Here is a 19,480-nt window from a genome sequence, read left to right on the forward strand (position 1 = left end):
GCAGGGTTGTTCTTTTCCTTTAGCCCCTGTCTCCAGAAATTACGTTTGTTATTTCCTTGTTATGTTTCTAAATATAGACAGAAGGGGGAAAAGTTACTTCCTGTGGTTAGTAGTGAGAAGGGAGGGTACAAGCAGCAGGTTTAAGTTGGAAGATGGATCAATTAAGGTTTTAATAACCAGGAAGAATTGTCTATCAAGAATGGTTTGGCAGAGGAACAGATATTCATGTGAACATGTAGATTTTCAGCACTGGAGGCTTTTAAAAAAGGATAATTAGATGATCTGTCAGGAATGATTTGGATATAATTGGTATTGCTGAAGGTCAGGAAAATTGGTTTAGTTGGCCGTTACCATGTCAATTTTTATCTTGATCTGTGCATTAACACTGGTGCAAATATTTATGGAATTATACCTGTATTGTATTGTTGCTTGTTGCTTGTTTATACATACACAAATGATCAGTATTACAGATAAGTGCAAAGTATTTTATATGTAGAATAAAAACCCAGGAGATAAGAAGAATTTTCAAAATCTGCCTAGTTTATGTAGGATTCTTTCTTACTCCATACTAACACGTTTGCAAGGTTTGCATTTTTCTTCTTTCGGAGACAGTTTTTTCGCATTTCAACTGGTAATAAATCTAAATAAAATAATACTGAGTTAGTGTCACATGAATAAAATGAAATTATATTATCAATTTTTGAAGGCTGTCATATCTGTGCATATAAACACCCAATTTGGTTGCTCCCCCGCCCCACTCCATTATGGCATCCTGGTACGCATATTACTGCTGAAATAATAGAAGTGTTTTGAAATATGCCATACTGTCGTAAGTTTGCAAACACATATTTTTTTTCTGCCTGTGGACATTGTAGGCTTGATGTAGGCTCTGCAGGGGGCAGAGGCTGCAAAGTGACTCATTCCTGTTACATATCCTAACAGCAGTTCTCCCCCTCCCCACCTCTCCATTGCTGAATGTTTATAATTCTTGATGCCATGCACACAATGCTGTACAGTGCTAAGAGAACAAAATATTGGCTTGTTATCTGCGTCTCCTTTTATGGCTTCTATTCCAGTTTGATAATAGGGTTGTCAGACTAAATCACTATGTATTTTATTCCTACTGTCAACTGTGTGTTCTGTGTAGAAACCCCTTGGTACAATTTCTAGTTAATCAAATCTCTAAGCGTCTTTTTTTTTTAAGGTGCATTTTCTTCCCCAAAGTGTTGCAATATATATCTTTTGAAAAATACATTTCCCCTCCTCCCTGGACTATCAAATTGTGCTAAAGGGTTAGGCAATAAGAGAGAAAGAGCTGGTTACTCCCTGAGGCCTGCCTTTTAATATTGAACTTACATAGCATGCTTATGGAGGGAGAGCTGTATTACGGTTTTTGCATCTTGGACCATATTGATTGATTGAACACCAGATCAGTGGAATTTGCTTTATTCCCACTGAAGGTTTTGTATGTATTAGAAGCTATACTGTCAGTCATAGTTTCAAACTCAGCTAACACAGAGGAGATTCAAAAGTCAGTATTTTGCCATTTATAGTTACCCTTGAATGATACTCAGATAATTTCATTTTCCAGACTGCTGCTGTTGCTGTTACTACTTTATTTATTGCCTTACACTACGGGATCTGAAGGCGATTTATATCATAGAACAGAAAACATAATAATTGGTTCAATTAAATAAAACCACAAACTAAAAGTGATCATATATAAATCCAAAGCTGTTTTAAACCTCCAACTGCCACTACAGACATTTGTATAATTAGCATTAAAAAAAAACAGCTGTGAAGAGAGCCATCAAACCATCGATGATACAATTTTTTTTTTGTAATCTATTTTTATTAATTTTCCAATTAAAACACAATTATATCACATCCATTATTTCAAATTATACAAATACATATCAATTAAACCAAATGTTATGCCACATCATATAATATTTTCGGAGTTCCCATGCTTCAAAAATTTGGGGATTCCTCGCAACTGTCCACTGCCATCTTTTTCTAAAGTCCAAATCATCACTCAAAGTCCATAATAATCCCGATCTTTCCCCACCAGTCACTAAGGTGTTTTCTTCTTTCATCCGATTTTTCCACAGCTGCTGAGATAAGTATCAAACGAGATTTCACATATATTCTTTCTCCTGTGTGAGTTTTAATCAGTTCGGCCCCCCCATAAATCTTCTTGTGTGGAGTGTCCCCTGTTGCGTCAGTCTTTCAACACGGAGCAGCGCCATCTTAGGAAGCTTAGATCACTTTCGCTTCTTCTCAAAACTTTTTTAAACTAGCGATCTTTGTACAATTTACAGCTTTTCCAGGCAAAAGACACAGCCGTCACATTATGCATAAACTCTTGATAGATTTGTGGCTCTCCTTGCCCTGTAGCTGAACTTAGCTTCAGATCGCTGTTCCAATTCAAAGTGCGTCACACCCCATAAATCCACCGAACGCATTCCAGGCACTCTGACTATCCAGTTAGAGGGGGGCTTCTCTCTTCAACAATTTTACAACTTCAAAAAATATGCTCAATGTCAATAGTTTATAAAGTTCATTACTCACTCAGGTATCCTTTATTTCTCGTTTGTTCCAAACAAATAAGGACATCGCGTCCGGGAAGGTATGAAGTAACTGGTAGAGTATATGAAGAAAATAAAAAAAGCTCACTTCCCTTCTCACTCCGTCCCCCTCAATCTTTCTTCCAGATAAAATACAGCTTCGACTTCTCACCCTCAGCAGCACAAATTCCTTGGCAGTAAACAGAGCTTCTGCCCCTCCTTCTGAAGCATGTCCATGAATTTAAGCCTAATTATCTTCTTTAATCATGGAGATCCCGCCATGCAGGTTAGCGTCCGGGAGTTCCGGCTCCTCATGAGTGCTCTCAGCCCAAGCCCCACCCCACCCCTTGAACAGTCGGGGTGGGTTTGGGGGCATCGCGGGCCCGCGGGCCCTCTCCATAACCCCCAGAGAGGTAGGGGGGTTGTCATTTACTCCCCTAGCAACTGCCAAATTCCTCATGAAGGTCGGAGAGATGGAACAAGGGTCAGCCATTCCTGCAGGCGGAAGCGGAACTCCCCATCGATGATACAAATTAACAGTAGGGGGTGGTTGCTTGAACTCAATTGGTTTGGGGGTTATGATGGGGAGAGTGCCTTTCATAATCACCCACTTGGATGAATAGTTGTTCCCAAGCTTCCCTGCACCAATCCCATTTTACAGCTTTCTCCGTAGTTTTAGGTGTATGGTCTGGTTTTTAATTGTATTAAATTGTATTAAATGCTGCAAATGCCAGCAGTAAATAAGGCACAAAATCTAGTAAGATTAGCCTTCTCCCAGTCAGAGGTTTGAGACACTAATCTTTGTACTTTGAAATCTCTATGGAAAGCTGAAGGGGAAATGTATACTATCCTTATATAACTTGTTTGTCAACATTAGCAATAGATCCCCTAATCAGCTTTGATGCAATTTCCTTTCTATTGTCCTTTCCCTTTCATGCCTATTCTTTGAGAAAAATAGTGAGCCCCATCGAGTCTATATTTCAACAGGAGTATGATTTTCGCACGTAAATGTTGACAACATTGCTGTGAAAGAATAGTTTGATGATGATGATAATAATAATAATAATGGTAATAATAATAATAATAATTTTTATTTACACCCTGCCCTACCTGGCCAGGCCCGGGCTCAGGGTGGCTAACACCAAATATAAATTACAATAAAATATAATAAAAATACGGCTTAAAATACAGTTTAAAATACAGTCTCATTTTAGTAGTAGCCCATCAATCAAGACCATAAAGGTAGGAAACATCGGGTATTCACCCGAGCCAGCTATCCATGCTGGTCCTACATGGGCCAGCAAAAAAAGCCAAGGGAAAATTTATATACCAAATCCCATATAAGGAGTCAGCTCCGTCTTGCAGGCCCTGCGGAAAGATGTCAAATCCCAAAGGGCCCTGGTCTCTTGTGACAGAGAGTTCCACCTGAAAAGGCCCTGGCCCTAGTTGAGACCAATCTAACCTCCTTGAGGCTCAGGACCTTCAAAGTGTTTAATAACAACACCTTAAGGGCCTCCGGGGGGCATACCAGGAGAGGCGGTAGAGGGCTGGAGATTACTGAATCTGCCTTATTCATTTCAGCTCACACACAGCCAGTACACACTTCTAGTAAATACTCATGCCGCTATACAGTTGGTTAGTACTTCGTCAGATAACACAAAAGACTATGACAGTAGTTTAGATTTTGCTACTGTTATTATATTTGTGCTAGAGGCAACTAAATATGGCAATGCAGTCATATCAATTCTTTAATTAGGATCCCAGCTCCTGCCAACCTAGCAGTTCGAAAGCACATCAAAGTGCAAGTAATTAAAAAGGTACCGCTCCAGCGGGAAGGTAAACGGCGTTTCTGTGTGCTGCTCTGCTTTGCCAGAAGCAGCCTAGTCATGCTGGCCACATGACCCGGAAGCTGTATGCCGGCTCCCTTTGCCAATAACGTGAGATGAGCGCCGCAACCTCAGAGTCGTCCGCGACTGGACCTAATGGTCAGGGGTCCCTTTCTATTTCTTATGACGGGGTCCCTACCTATTTCTTAGGACGGTCTGTAGAATGATCTCTCTCTCCCACTCAGAGCATCAGTCTCACATGCAAGGATGTTCCAACTTGCCTTGGCACACCTGAATGAGTGTGCAAATCTTGTACCCAGGTTGCTTGGAATATAAATTGAGATTTTAAATTGAGATTCCCATTTCATGGCTCTGGTAGCACTTTTTAATACAGAGATGTACATTTTAAAAAATTGTTCTGCTTTATTTCTTAATGAATAACAGCTTGCATGAATAACATTCTGCACTGCTTAGAAGGATAGAAAAGACTGATAAGAACACATTGTGACTTTATATACAGTACTTACATTTTAAAAAATGAATCTTTTTATTTTATTTTATTTTATTTTATTTTATTTTAGAGCCAAATATATATTTAATTTTATTATGAAGCTCTGCTGCATGAAGCTTTTTGTCCAGAAAACCATTATTTTAGATTATGATCAAAATACATCATTTGATGTTTTACATCTCTAACATTTGTTATCCATTCCTGAGTATATTTGATTCAGTCTGACAGGTGTCAAGCATCACCATTAACGAAACTTAGTGTTTGATGAGGGACATTTTGCCACACCCAGGCTACGTACACGCCATATATTCAAAGCACATGAATCATGGGAACTGTAGTTTACCCACCACAGAGCTACAATTCCCAACACCCTTAACAAACTACAGTTCCCAAAAGTCTTTGGGGAAGTCATGTGCTTTAAATATATAGTTTGTACACAGCCCCAATTCCATACATCATTTGAAATAACATGGAGCATGTTTTGAACCCATGTTTTGATATATATTAATTATTAATATTAATGGAAATATCACAGCAATTCCATACATTTTGCTCCATAACCTTAACCTTTGTCCTTTTATCATTGCATTTTCTAAATCTGTAATATCCCATACTGGACCATGTTTTCATCAATTATATTTAATGAATATTCTATGACATCACAACAATTGAGAAAAATGCATTTGACAAGGTTTTGGTCATAGTGAGTGTGTTTGCACTATAATCTTGGAGGCAAAAGGAATGGAACTGTAAACTTGATAAACCAGAATGAAGAATAAGATTCTGTATTAACTGCTGGATGCATCTGTGAGGAAGGCAAGATTCCCTCTGTTTGGGATAATAGGTTAGGCAGGATTTATTTTGAAAAGCATTCTATGAATTCCAGAGTACTGTATTTTGAACAGCAGTTTTCCTGTGCATTGTAATTCAGCAGCTAATCTGGATTTGAGAGGAATGTAATGCCTTTTTATTCAAAGGTTCTAAAGCATTTTTGAAAGGTGATAAGCCTCACGAAAGGAAGCAAAGGTTTAAGGAGCAAGGACTCCTGTGCATTTCCTCTGCTAATAAAATAGATTATCTGGTTGGTTCTAAACCCATACAGGCAGATCTCTTGCTGAACTTGAATTGCTTTTTTCTGCTGCCATCTGCTTCTTTTGTACAGTGGGAAGATGCTTTTGGATCACAATGCCTAGTAAAATCAGAATGAAGACCAAAGGCAAGTACACTACAGTTCTGTGGGACATTAATATCAGTGGTGTTTTTTTTCATAAGAACAACAGGGGCCCTAGCTCACCAGCAATCAGGGCATAATCAGGGAGGCAGGAGAGGATATATTCTTTAATAATATCCTTCGCAACGTGTTAGCAATTTCTATAACTTAGCAGAGTAACATTCCCGTTTAAAACTTACACAGCGGATAACTTGTTGCCAGGCTTGCTTAAGCCTCTAAAATAAATTTCCTGGTAATTCCCCTTTATTCCCTCCTAAAAAGAATAGACACGGCTCAGTCTTGTATAAAAAGTATAAAATAGTTTACTCACACATTCTGTTCACAGATGGATCCCAGAAGGCAGACTTAGGTTACAAAAGATATACACTTGGAATCTATCCCATAAGGAGATGGTTTCTTTGTCCTCTCTTGGCTGGAGGCCAAGAGAGCATCTCAGGCTAAGGAGATGTTGCTTCTTCAAGGAATGGAGTCAGAGAGAGAGATGGCTGCCTCCCCTGTGCTATTTTGTACCTGCACAGGTAAGGCAACCCCCCCCCCTCTAGTCACATGTAGAGGAAGTTTGTCCCAGCCCAGGAGGAAACAAGAAGTTTTCCCTCCCAAGCAAGTACCGTAATGTTCTAAAGTAAACCAGGTGTGGGGAACCTTTAGTCCTCCAAATATTGCTGAAGTGCAGCTCTTGGAAGCATGGCAAATGACCTGGTTTGAAGAGGGTTCTACTTCTGTAGCATTTGGGGGGCCAAAGGTCCCTCACCAGTTTTAAGCATTTATCAGCACCCTGCCTTAATACTGCATTTTCCTTTTGTTCAGCGCCCTTTGCCATAAGGTTGCATTGTGCTTCCCATCTCCATATTTTTCCTCCTCAAGCATTCATTTATCAGCTACTTCCTTCTTACTCAGTTTGTACCTATTCTCATGTGCCTAGATCACTTATCGAGGCAGGAAGCTAAATCATAACATCTGTACTTAACCTCTTACTCCCTTTTCCAAACTACACTCCTGCTGCTCTGTAGAACTATGGTTTCTATCCCTGTACACAAATTTCCACTATCACGTGGCACCTCCCTCATCTCTGCCCATTGCAATCCTAAAGAGATGGCTTGCATTTCCTTCAAGCTCCGGCCCTTTTGCACTCCTTCCTGTGAACAAAAGACAGGTATGGTGGTTTGACTGGCTGCTGTTCACTGATCCCAAAGCCTGCATGTACTCTGTCCCTAAAAATGATGTTAGAATGCTGTGCCAAGGTAAAAGAAACTCTGCAGTAAGAAACTGAATTTGTATTTGCATTCTTTTTTACTCTGCATAGTCTTGTTTGCAGTGTGTATTCTTTTGCATAATTGTCTCTCTTCCTGGTACCACAAGTAGTGGCATAAAGTTTTAGAGCAAAGTCTCTCTTAACTTGCGAGATTACACTGGAGAGGCATTGCCCATACACTTTGCAGCTATAAGGGCAAAAGGTTGCCCTTTGCTTTTCTGGGGAAACAGATGTGTTTGGCGGGCATGCAGCTTTCTTCCCAAGCCTCCACAGGAGGAGAGCGATCCCCGCAGAGGCTTGGGAAAAGGTCAACAACTCTGGGAAACCCGGGGGGGGAGAGATCTTTGCACCACAGCGCCAGATATGCTTAAGATGGCCCTGCCTGCAATTTGCATAAAGTGGCTTCTTCCAGACAGATTCCCACAACAGAACCACAGGAAGCTCTTCAGAAATATCTCCACCTATCTGATTCTGATTGTGGCCCAGGACTAATCATAAGAGGAGCCAGCTGGATCAGGCCAGTGGCCCATCTACGTCCACCATCCTGTTCTCACAGTGGCCAACCAGTTGCCTGTGGGACGCCCCACAAGCAGGACCCAAGCACAAGAGCACTCTCCCCTCCTGCGGTTTCCAGCAACTGGTATTCAGAAGCACTGCTGCCTCTGACCATATCAGAATTCATGCAGGGTGCTTCAACCAATCACTGCTGCATTTTGTTGTGAGACTGATAGCCAACACTCCACTTTGGAGAGGCAGGTGGTGTTGAATTCATTGAAAGCAGGAGCAGGGGGTCGTGTTGGTTTCTGTGCTGCACTGCAAGGCAGCACCTTCCTTTCTTGCAATGCAGCACAAAAAAGTCCCCAGCACCACCTTTTAGCCAATTTCTGCCACCTCCCAGCCCTTTGTCTTGCACTTCCTTCCCCCTCTCATCTCTTAAAAGTTGCTGCTTCTTTCCCTCCCCTTCCTCAACCTCACCACCACTTAAACTACTCTGTCCATTGTGTTCTGCCTACCCCTGGCGCCACCTGCTGTAAGCTGTCCCATCCTTTCTCCTACCAGCCCTAATAGGCAGCAGCTTTCAATGTATACAGTAAACGCAACTAATGAGCTCAGGGTTTCTGCAGGTTATGTAGCCAAAATGGGGCTACTGAGAAGCCCAAGGTTTGTAGAAGTTGAAAAATGTTTATGAAAATAGCCTAAGAGGGCATCCCTCCTCCCCCTGCTGCAAAAAAACAGAAACAAAACTCAGTTGAATGGAGAATTCACTCCCCAAGGAAGCAGTGATGGCTTAAAAGGCTCAGATCCACTCATGGAAGACAGGGCTATCAACAGCCACTAGCCATTGACAGCTATATTCTATCTCCACTGGGAATCATGGGAGGGTTAATCTCTGTGGCAACAGGATGCTGGTCTAGAACAGGCATCCCCAAACTGCGGCCCTCCAGATGTTTTGGCCTACAACTCCCATGATCCCTAGCTAACAGGACTAGTGGTTGGGGAAGATGGGAATTGTAGTCCAAAACATCTGGAGGGCCGAAGTTTGGGGATGCCTTGTCTAGAAGGATCATTGGCCCGAACCAGTAGGCTCATCTTGCATTCATTCTTGTGACTGAGCATGCTCAGTGTTACACAATGCAAAGTGTCAGTGTGAATCAGAAGACTCAAGTGAGGGTGGAAATAAGTATTATGAAAGAAAGCATTGCTGACTAGAGCTCCGGGCAAAAGCACTGCACAGCACGACCCACTTCATTTGGTTAGGCTAGAAGTTTTGTAATGCGCAGGACTATCTCAAAGGCATCACCTAACCGGCTCTTTCTATTCTGAATTAATAGTCTGCAAAAGATGGGTCTTAACGCTAATAATGTTGAATGAAGCAGTAATGTTTTTAGTGGCTTTGACAGATGATGGCTCAGTCTTCTAGCATGATTGATGTACAGCGTATTGGGAACAGAATTGGGAATATTACGGCTGTTTGATGTCCAGCACCTGCTTGGATTTAAAAAGGTTTAGTTATAGAATTGCTCACTTGCTTGACTTCTTTTGAAAAAGCCTGTGTGACGCTGCAGGTTATCAATTAAAATATCAATATCTCAATTTGTGAGCTTAAATATAACAATGTGTCTCTTAGTGCACACAAAGATTTTTGGAAAGCAGAGACTGAATTTGCCTGCATTAGCATAAAATTCATTACTGAGTGAATGGAAAGCCTTTATTCCCATGGGTGTAGCTACAATAAAAACGAAGTACAATTTGAATAAAGGATAACTTGGTTATTTTCAAACCTGCTCTATTATTCTTTCATCTGTGGCCCATGTCCTTACTTGAGGGAGGGGGAGAGCAGCAGGCAAGAGGTGGTTGTTGTTGTTTTTAAGAAAAAAATAGCATTTGCCTTACCTGTTTAAAATGTATGTATGTATTATTTGTGTCTGTTTCCAATGCATTCTAGGTCCAAAATACACACACATCCTCTTTTCTCCAAAAGATAACAATACGCTAGCTAACATAATTGTTGCTTTTCGTTACCACAGATAGAAAGAGTGTGTTGTTCTTTCTACTGTAGTACGTGCCTTGACTCTCCTCTTGTAGTCTTCTGAAGACATTTGGCTTTATAGCTGATCTGTGCTACGTAGTAGGACTTCAGTGGGAGTTGATTGTGGGAGCTCATCCCTGCACACCACTGTTCTATAATCAAATATCTGGAAATGGTAATTTCTAATAGATGCACGAGCCTGTGTGGTATTGTTCCTTTTACTTCCACTCTATTGTTTTTGGTTCCTTAATACTGTTTTTATTTAAGTTTTTTTTTATATAAAAAAAGATTTTCTTGTGTTACAAAACAAACAAATAAGGAAAAGCGGGTGGCGCTGTGGTGTAAACCACAGAGCCTTGGGCTTGCCGATCGGAAAGTTGGCGGTTCGAATCCCTGCGACGGGGTGAGCTCTGGTTGCTCGGTCCCAGCTCCTGCCAACTTAGCAGTTCGAAAGCACGCCAAAGTGCAAGTAGATAAATAGGTACCACTCTGGCGGGAAGGTAAACGGTGTTTCCATGCGCTGCTCTGGTTTTGCCAGAAGCGGCTTAGTCATGCTGGCCACATGACCCGGAAAAACTGTCTGCGGACAAACGCCGGCTCCCTCAGCCAGTAAAGCAAGATGAGCAGTGCAACCCCAGAGTTGGTCACGACTGGACCTAATGGTCAGGGGTCCCTTTACCTTTACCTTTTTATGTTTAGTGTCTTCACTTTCAAATTCATGGAGTCTTTTTCACAGTTTGGTTAAGGCACCGGGCCTTTCTGAATGTCAGAAGAGGCAGCAGGTGGCATTGCTGCAGGCTTGAAATTTTGCTTCTTTAAAGTAGTTAATCTCTCTGGTGGAAAATATTTTCATGTTGCTTGGCGTTGGATGGCTGTTCTGTATTGACACATCTCTGACAGCCTGTTATCTATGCCAGACCCTTGCGATCAACACTATTGCAAAGATGTTTAGATAGAGAAGCAGAGAAATGACTAGGGACAGCAGGTAATATAGTGTCCCGTAATCAGCTAAGATTATTCTTGTCAGAGAGGTTTGCTCATTGAGAGAGCTTATCAGCAGTTTCTTTCCCTTGGTTCCTTCCCATTTACAGCAGTTGTTTTAAGCCAAACAAGGAAAGTGTTTCAGACCTTTCTAATGAATCATCTTGCATTCCCTTTGGCTGAGTCCAGCTTGGAAAAGATGTAGAATATTGCTTTCTGTGTGGATTATGTGCTCTAGTTTCCAGATATTCTAATTTATAAAGCTTTGCCTAGTGAAAATGAAAACAAAGCCATGTCTCCAGGGCATGCAGAATAGAAAGTGTTGCACATTACAATCAGGCTCTTCTGAAGGTTCGTTTAATGTCTTGTTGTGCTCTTTTGGGTAGGTGAGGTAGGGAATTACTTTTGAAATACATTATTCATGTAAGTAGATGCATAGGGAGAAGTTACTGAATTGTGATTTCTGTGGGAAATCTACTGTTGTGAATTGATGCGTGCATTATTTATATCCATGCAGTAGGTCTTTACTGCATAATAGAGGCATGAAATCCAAACACAGCAGCCTGTAGAAGGAAGCAGTGAACAAATTTGCTCTTTCCTGGAAAGGAGCCGAGCCTGACCCTTTTTTAGGTAACCCAAATCTATCTCCATTGCACTAGGCACCTGCTGCTGTTTAATAATAAATTGATATTCTGCAAGCTCAGCTATTGAAATGAAAATGCTAGTAGCAGGAATTCAGCATGCAGAGTTTGTGACACACAGACTGCAGTCATATACACACTTACCTGAGAGTAAGTCCTTTTGGAACTTATCTGAATGGGGTTCTGTTAACCATTTTGGCTTGAGGTAGCGGATTTGCTTTTTAGTCTCTAAAGATCCACAAATTACACAAATGATGCTAAGACCAAAAAAAGGCTCTTTTGAATCTGTGTAAATGGTTAATGCAGCATGTAACATTGGTAAAAGGTGATTCTTAAATTGTAAAAGGAAAGGCATCAGGGCTGAATTCAGCCCATTAGTTTTATCCTCTTGCCTGGAAGCCCTAATCTAAGATACAGTGGTTGTGGTTACCTTTTATTTAGGTAAAGGTAAAGGGACCCCTGACCATTAGGTCCAGTCGTGACCGACTCTGGGGTTGCATGTTCATCTCGCGTTATTGGCCGAGGGAGCCAGCGTACAGCTTCCAGGTCATGTGGCCAGCATGACAAAGCCTCTTCTGGCGAACCAGAGCAGCACACGGAAACGCCGTTTACCTTCCCGCTGTAGTGGTACCTATTTATCTACTTGCACTTTGACGTGCTTTCGAACTGCTAGGTTGGCAGGAGCTGGGACCGAGCAACGGGAGCTCACCCCGTCGCAGGGATTCGAACCGCCGACCTTCTGATCAGCAAGCCCTAGGCGCCACAGCGCCACCTGCATCCCACCTTTTATTTAGTAATGAGCAAATGGAGAGTTTCTGGAGTCTGTGTGGATACGGTATGGAGCTAAATTATCCAGTGCTTTCTAAACAGCTGCAAAACTGCTCCTAATGTGCATGTACAACTATATTTAGTAAAAATACTATGAATTCAAATATTTGTATCTGTAAAACAGGAATGCCAGTTACCTGCCTTACTTGATGTATTAGTGAATGTTTATATAATACTCTGCACACCAAAATGCCAATTTAGACATCTGTTGCTTGCTTCTTTTCTTTGTAAAGCAACCTTCATAGAATAAATGAAATGCTAGTGGATTGGAGCAATGTGTAAATGGTGATGCATTCATGGCTACCCCTTCACATTTAATTATGGTAAAATAAAAATCAGAAATCAGTGGGATGAGTATTTTGCTGTGCACTTCATCAATTTCATCAGTTTCAGTGAGTTTTACATATGCCTACCGGTACCTTGTGCTGGATTGCACTCAGCATTCAGGATTGTACTCAGCATTCATCCCCTCCTGGTGTTATTAGGAAGTGCTTCTGTATTCTGAACTTTACTTTCTTTATGAGGTTCCAAGGAAGCATTTAATGTTTTGTATATGTATATCTGCACCACAGACAAATAGCAAGTTCCAGTAGGGATAGAAACCAATAAACTAATTGAACTACTACTATTCCCCTTCCTCTGCCTGAAATAATTATTTGTGTACTTGGAGCTTTCTGTAGTCTTTAACAGCTGGAGGTGATAAACTTCTGTTGCCTGAATTACATTAGAGATGTCAAGGCTGAATTTTAAATGCCTAGGTAGTCCTCTTCTATTAAAAAAACAACAACCACCCTCATTTTATTTGTTTACTTATTTATGAAAATATTTATAGACTGCCCACTCGTATAAATTTTCAAGCTTGTGCCAAACCATATACATAGGTGCAATAAAGCACAAGATACCACAAAACCATTTCAAAATAATCATTAAAATGACTGGGAGAATAAAGGTAGAAATTGCTCTGCAGTCTGCTGGGTTGTGCCTTGTTAGTTTTATTGCCTTGGTATGAAAATTATAATTGCCATTGCACAGGGCTCAGGCATGTAGTTTGCTAATATATTGGTTTGTAAATGGCATAAATAAAGGGATGTGCACAAGCTTGTTTGTGTATTGAGATTGCATGCAATCAGATGTCAAGGAAATAAGCAACTATCTCACTTTTAAAAGACATCTGAAGGCAGCCCTGTTTAGGGAAGTTTTTAATGTTTAATGCTGTACTGTGTTTTTAATATTCGATTGGGAGCCGCCCAGAGTGGCTGGGAAAACCCAGCCAGATGGGCAGGGTAATAATAATAATAATAATAATAATAATAATAATAATAATAATTGTATTATTATTATTAATATTATTATTATTATTATTATCCAACATTGCATTCAGTTTATATTTATTGATGTCAGTCGTGCAATGTTATACCTCACTCATCCTCACAAATGTTTGTTTTTTTTGTGTCCAAGTTTGTCCACTACCTCCTATGGTGACTCATGGAGATTACATTTGCCACCCGCGGCCTTGCGAGCATTACAACCATGGGACTGTGGTTGAGTTCTATTGTGATCCTGGCTACACTCTCACCAATGATTACAAATATATCACCTGCCAGTATGGAGAATGGTTTCCGTCATATCAAGTATACTGTGTCAAAACAGGTAATAAACAACAACTTGAGAATCTGACCTGTACATGAAAGTTTAGACCGGGGTAGTCAACCTTTTTATACCTATCGCCCACTAATGCATCTTTCTTGATGGTAAAATTTCCTTACCGCCCACCAGTGCTTGATGGAAGGAGGATTCAGCTTGTGCCGTAGAACCCCCTACCGCCCACCTAGAATCCTGAAACGACCACTAGTGGGTGGTAGGGACCAGGTTGACAACCCCTGGTTTAGACAGTAAACATTCAGGCAAATAGGAATGGAAAGGTAGGGCCCCCTATTTAACTGTGCAAAATCTTACTAATGTAGCATTTATTTTGGCTTTGGTTGTTGATATATTGACGTGTATATATGCAAATAATTTTTAAAGGGCATATTTTATATACACAGTACTCCAGGTGTGGTCTGACCAAGGCAGAATAGAGCAGGACTATGACTACCCTTGACTGCCACACTATACTTCTGTTGATGCAACCTAGATTAGCATTGCCCTTTTTTTTTTTGCTCTTGCATCACATGGTTGACTCATGTTAAGCTGGTGGTATACTAAGACCCCTAGATCCTTTTTGCATGTTCCACAGGCAATCCAAGTGTCTCCCATCTTATATGGGCTGGTTCTTCCTGCCTGAATGTAGAACCTGAAATTTATCCCTATTGAAATTCATTTTGTTAGTTTGGGCCCAGTTCTCCAATCTCCCAGGGTCATATTGAATCCTGATTCTGTTTAGCTGCCTCTCCTAGTTTTGCGTCATCTGCATGATCCTTTATGGCTCTAATGGAAAGTATTAAGCCATTATTACCTGACATGACACTTTTTCATTATCGTTTGTGCCGCAGAACAAACTTGGCCAAATACACAGGAAACTCTCCTGACAACATGGAAGATTGTGGCATTCACTGCTACCAGTGTTCTTCTGGTGCTTCTGTTAGTTATTCTTGCCAGAATGTTCCAGACCAAATTTAAGGCACGCTTTCTTCCAAGGTTAGTAACGCTTTTCTGTTATGTTACGCGGTGTTACCCTCCCCTAAGGTTTTGCCCTACAGATATTTAAATGAGGTTCCACTTGTAGATTCCTAATTTTAAAATTAAATCTTAACATTGTATTTAATCTGTATTTTAATTGAATTGTTTCTTTTATGCTTGTTTTGATATTTTTGTTGTTAGCTACCCTGAGCCCGGTCTTGACTGAGAAGGGCGGGGTGTAGATATTATTATTATTATTATTATTATTATTATTATTATTATTATTATTATTCTCCTCCTTCCCCTTCTCCCAGTAGTTGGCAGTGTGGTACTGTATTTAATCCTTACTTGATTTTACTGCACTATGTTATTTAATTTAATAAATATTGAGGACTCTCTTATATGTATCATCAAGGGTGGTAAACAAAAGCCCTGAATGAACAAGCAAATCAATAATGTAGTACTTTCAACCCTCTTATCTTAAACTAGGGTGGCTCCCAGCAATGGCTCCCTGTTTGTGGAATGCTCTGCCCAGGGAGCCATCATTATGTATCTGTAGGCAAAAACCTTCATCTATAACCAGGCCTTTGGCCTTTAACTATCTGTGACCTTTTAGAAGTTGGTGGGATGTTTTTAAAATATTTCTCTTTCCTCTCGTGTGGGATTTATTGTCTATTTGTTTAATTGTAGGTCGCTTTGGGTTGCCCTGGGCAATATAAAGCAACTGACGAATTTAATAAAAGTAAATAAAGTTACTGTTTGCACTTGATGTGTCCGTCGCCTTAATGCACAATACAGATGCCGTGAAAGTTAGCTGAGATTTTCTCACTGCCAACCTTGGATTTCCCAGCCTAACTTGTGATTCTGGGAATCTTAATGTAGGCTGGTGTTCACAGTACAGAATGAGGAATAAGAGAGTTCCTTATCTGTGCCACCCAGCTGCTTGCTTTCCTTCTCCCAGCTCTTCCCCGGTTTGCTGGAGCTATTTAGCTTATTGTGACAAATTGCACATGGCTATCGGTCTGAACAGATACCTGGGCATATTTGAAGTAAATATTAATGATGCATTGCCTCAATTTCAGGTTATTAAAAACTTTCTAAGTGGTGAACCTCACATGTTGCTGGAAGATGATATTCTGCCATTCACACACTCTCACACACACTTTTTCTCTCCTTCCAATATAGAGGAGCTCAAGAGAATTGCAGCAGTGGCCCCGACTTCGTGGTGGTGGACGGTGTTCCTGTGATGCTACCTTCCTACGATGAAGCTGTGAGCAGTGGATTGAATGCCTTGGCACCTGGATGTGTGTCCCCTGCTGGCCAGGGGTATGTTTTACAGGCTGATGATCAGAACCCTCCAGCTTATCCGGGGCCAGATGACTTGGGCAGGTTGCCAGCGGAATTTGATACCTGTGACAGCATTTCAGGCTCTTCAGAACTTCTTCAAAGTTTGTACACATCTTCTGTGTGTCAAGTGGGAGCACATCCTGTCTCAGAGAGAACTGATGCCATCAACAGCACCACCGGGGAAGTAGCATCAACCAGCCCAAGCATTGACATTGCAGATGGTAATTTTGATTTTTGAACATTATGTGAGCTCACTTTAGTGTCAGAATTTCCCCCCCCCCCCAATATGAAGAAGCTATGAGATTGTGCTTTGGAGAAGGAACCTAACCTCAAATTGGGTCTTTCTTTCTGTTCCAGCCTATGTCTGTTTTGCTCCTGACTTTTTTATTTAAAAAAACACAACAACAACAACAACAGCAAATTCTTTACAGCTCAAAGTTTCACCACCACCTTGCATCAGATTCTACCAAGGATTTGTGCCTAAAAATTTCTTTATGGCAGGAGAGGATTAACACATTCCCCACTGCAAACTACTGAACATTTGCTGGAGGTCAGCTTAGCTAGTTTTCTTGGGTACACGGCACATCTTTAAAAACATGAGGAGTTATAGTCTGGGCCTGGAGTATGAAAGTAGCCAAAAATGCCCTGTTTCAGCAGCCTATGCACTAGTTCTTTTTTTCTTGGTTGTTTTTTTTTTTAAGTAATGAGCACACACACTACATGACAGTAAAATTCAACATAGTATCTACCTACTTTTTTGTTACTCTGTCAGAAAGACCAATCCAATTACCTTGTTGTAATATTGATTTTTCTCAACATCCAGCTGTGTATTTCAATGAGCTATGTATAGTTTACTGTGGTTTGTGTAATGCTCAAAGTCAGAGTCAGTGGCAAACTGGTGTTAGCAATTCATTAGGAGTGAGGGCAGGTTTTCATGGTCACGTATTCTAATGAAGACATACGCTAAGTCATCTTTTATGCTGAGAGCAAATAATAATAGTAATAATAATAATAATTTCATTATTTATAACCTGCCCATCCGGCTGGGTTTCCCCAGCCAGTAAGATTACTCTTAGGATCCAACATTATTGAATAGGTTCCACAGCCAATGTGATTTTTGGCCATCTTTAAAAATTGGCTTGCTGAAGGTTTCATTGCCTCTTATTCCTCTGCATGTTGAACTGCTTCATGCAACATACTAATTAAATGACTCCAAATTAGTCATGGATGTGTGCCAGGCTTCAAGCACACAAGCTGAACAGGTGGGGAAATGAGTCTTCATTTAATTCTCATTCTGAAAACTAGCCTGGCCTAAGAAAGAATAATTAGAGGACTACTTCACTGCACAGCCACCTGCAAAGTGCTTTGAACAATTAGTCTGATTTGTATGCAGCCACTTAGCGTACTTTGTGATTGCACCAGGTCATTATGTAGTAAAGTAAAAGAAAAAATGCATGTCTGACTCCATGCATAATCAAGTGCCTTAACCTCTTAGCAACAGTGGCCCTGTTAATGGCATGTTATAGCAAAATAACATTTCAGGTCCTCCCTTCACAGAGTTCACTATTAAAACCCAATTAACTCTTTCTTTTATTTTCTAGAAATTCCATTGATGGATGAAGACCCTTAATCTGCACAAATCTTGATCATTACCTGCTCACACCTCTTGGGGGGAGGAGGGCGTAAAAGAATCATGCACATATGTATACAAACATACCTATATATCTATATAAATCTCTATATAAAGACTGGCTAAATATTGGGGGAGGGCATTTCGGTTTTTTTATAAATCTTCCACATTATGATGTCACCAGATTTTTTTGTGCACATATCTTAATCAACTTTGGGGGTTGAGAGCATCAGCTATTCAACGGCAGCTTTACAAAATGAATCCTGAGGATTTGATGAGACTAGTCACTGCAAAAGAACTATAGATTTATGGAATAGTGATGAGTGTATCTGCATCGCAGGAAGTCTTAACTGCTTTTTAGAGACACCAGTGAAAGTGGTTTGTGGCACAGGTACAAACTGCCTAAAGAAAGCATGTCAGATGATGTAAATTTTGCTTTATTGAAGCTGCTAAATATTTATGATGGACCACAATTTACAAAGGAATCCTAATTTATGGGGTGCAGGGAAATAAACAGTGTTGAAATTAAAATTGGGGAAAGGTCATTCCTGAATGGTCTGTTTTAACCAAGCTTGTAGAGAGAAACTCTTGTGGTGATGTCATTTAAAGAGGTGGCTGCAGCATCGAAGGACCTGAGTTCAAGAAAGAACTTATTCTGGGTAAACGTATAATAAAAGGAAAGAAGAGGCTTGAGTCATTATTTAAAGGTGTTTTTTTAAAAAAGAAAGAAAGAAAGATATAAAAGAGAAGTATTTATGAAACATTATCACAATTGCATTGCATTTGACCCGTTTTTTCTCATGAATGTTCCAAGTTATAAAAAAAAAAGTTCCAAAGCCACAGTTAGGCAAATGTTGAAATTGTAGTGTCTCGCATCCATGATTAATGAGGCCACTGAGAAACAAGAGGAAGGCAATGGTATTGGTTGAACCCCAACGCATATAGAAGTATAAACTCAAAGAGGAAGTTCCTGCTTAAATAGGTCAGTGAGGAATGAGCATGCTCAGTGGCATCTAAGAATCGTGGAATGTTGAATGTCTGCTGAAAAAGGAAAAGAGGTAATTGGTGAGGTGGGTGGGAGGGAGGGAGGGAGGTTAATTGGCCTGTTCAAGCTACTTACAAGGAGGAACATCCTGGAGGAAGACCGGGCTGGCTCTGTTGTGAGATATCACTATTACTAGTTACTAGTGCTTTCACACCTAAACTGAGGTTTGTTCTAAGAACTTTATAGAGCCATACTATACATGGTATAATCAGGAATGGTTATAGTTCAGTGACAGAGCACATGTTCTGCATGCAGAAAGAAGGGTTGGGAAAGACTGAAACTCTGCAGCTAGGTGGATCAATGGTCTGATTTGGTATAAGACAGCTTCCTATCGAGTCTGACCAAACTGCGGGAGGCAGTGGAAGACAGGAGTGCCTGGTGTGCTCTGGTCCATGGGGTCACAAAGAGTCGGACACGACTAAACAACTAAACAACAACAACAAGCTTCCTATTTTTCTTCCTTTTTTCCATT

At 40.6% G+C, this 19,480-nt stretch overlaps 1 protein-coding gene across 12 annotated transcripts in view; it reads left to right on the forward strand.

The window, feature by feature from the left end:
- Window positions 1-18,656, forward strand: part of SUSD4 (sushi domain containing 4) — an 88,601-nt gene extending 69,945 nt beyond the window's left edge. For all 12 annotated transcript variants that reach the window (XM_088666650.1, XM_088666655.1, XM_088666658.1 and 9 more), the window contains 4 exons: window positions 13,826-14,017; window positions 14,860-15,004; window positions 16,172-16,554; window positions 17,935-18,656. In XM_088666650.1, coding sequence (XP_088522776.1) covers window positions 13,826-14,017; window positions 14,860-15,004; window positions 16,172-16,554; window positions 17,935-17,963 — 749 coding nt within the window. In that variant the 3' untranslated portion in view covers window positions 17,964-18,656. The remainder of the gene's footprint in view (window positions 1-13,825; window positions 14,018-14,859; window positions 15,005-16,171; window positions 16,555-17,934) is intronic.
- Window positions 18,657-19,480: the final 824 nt, after the last annotated feature.

The sequence above is a fragment of the Zootoca vivipara genome, chromosome 3 (assembly GCF_965207765.1).
Source record: "Zootoca vivipara chromosome 3, rZooViv2.hap1.1, whole genome shotgun sequence".
Taxonomy (NCBI): domain Eukaryota; kingdom Metazoa; phylum Chordata; class Lepidosauria; order Squamata; family Lacertidae; genus Zootoca; species Zootoca vivipara.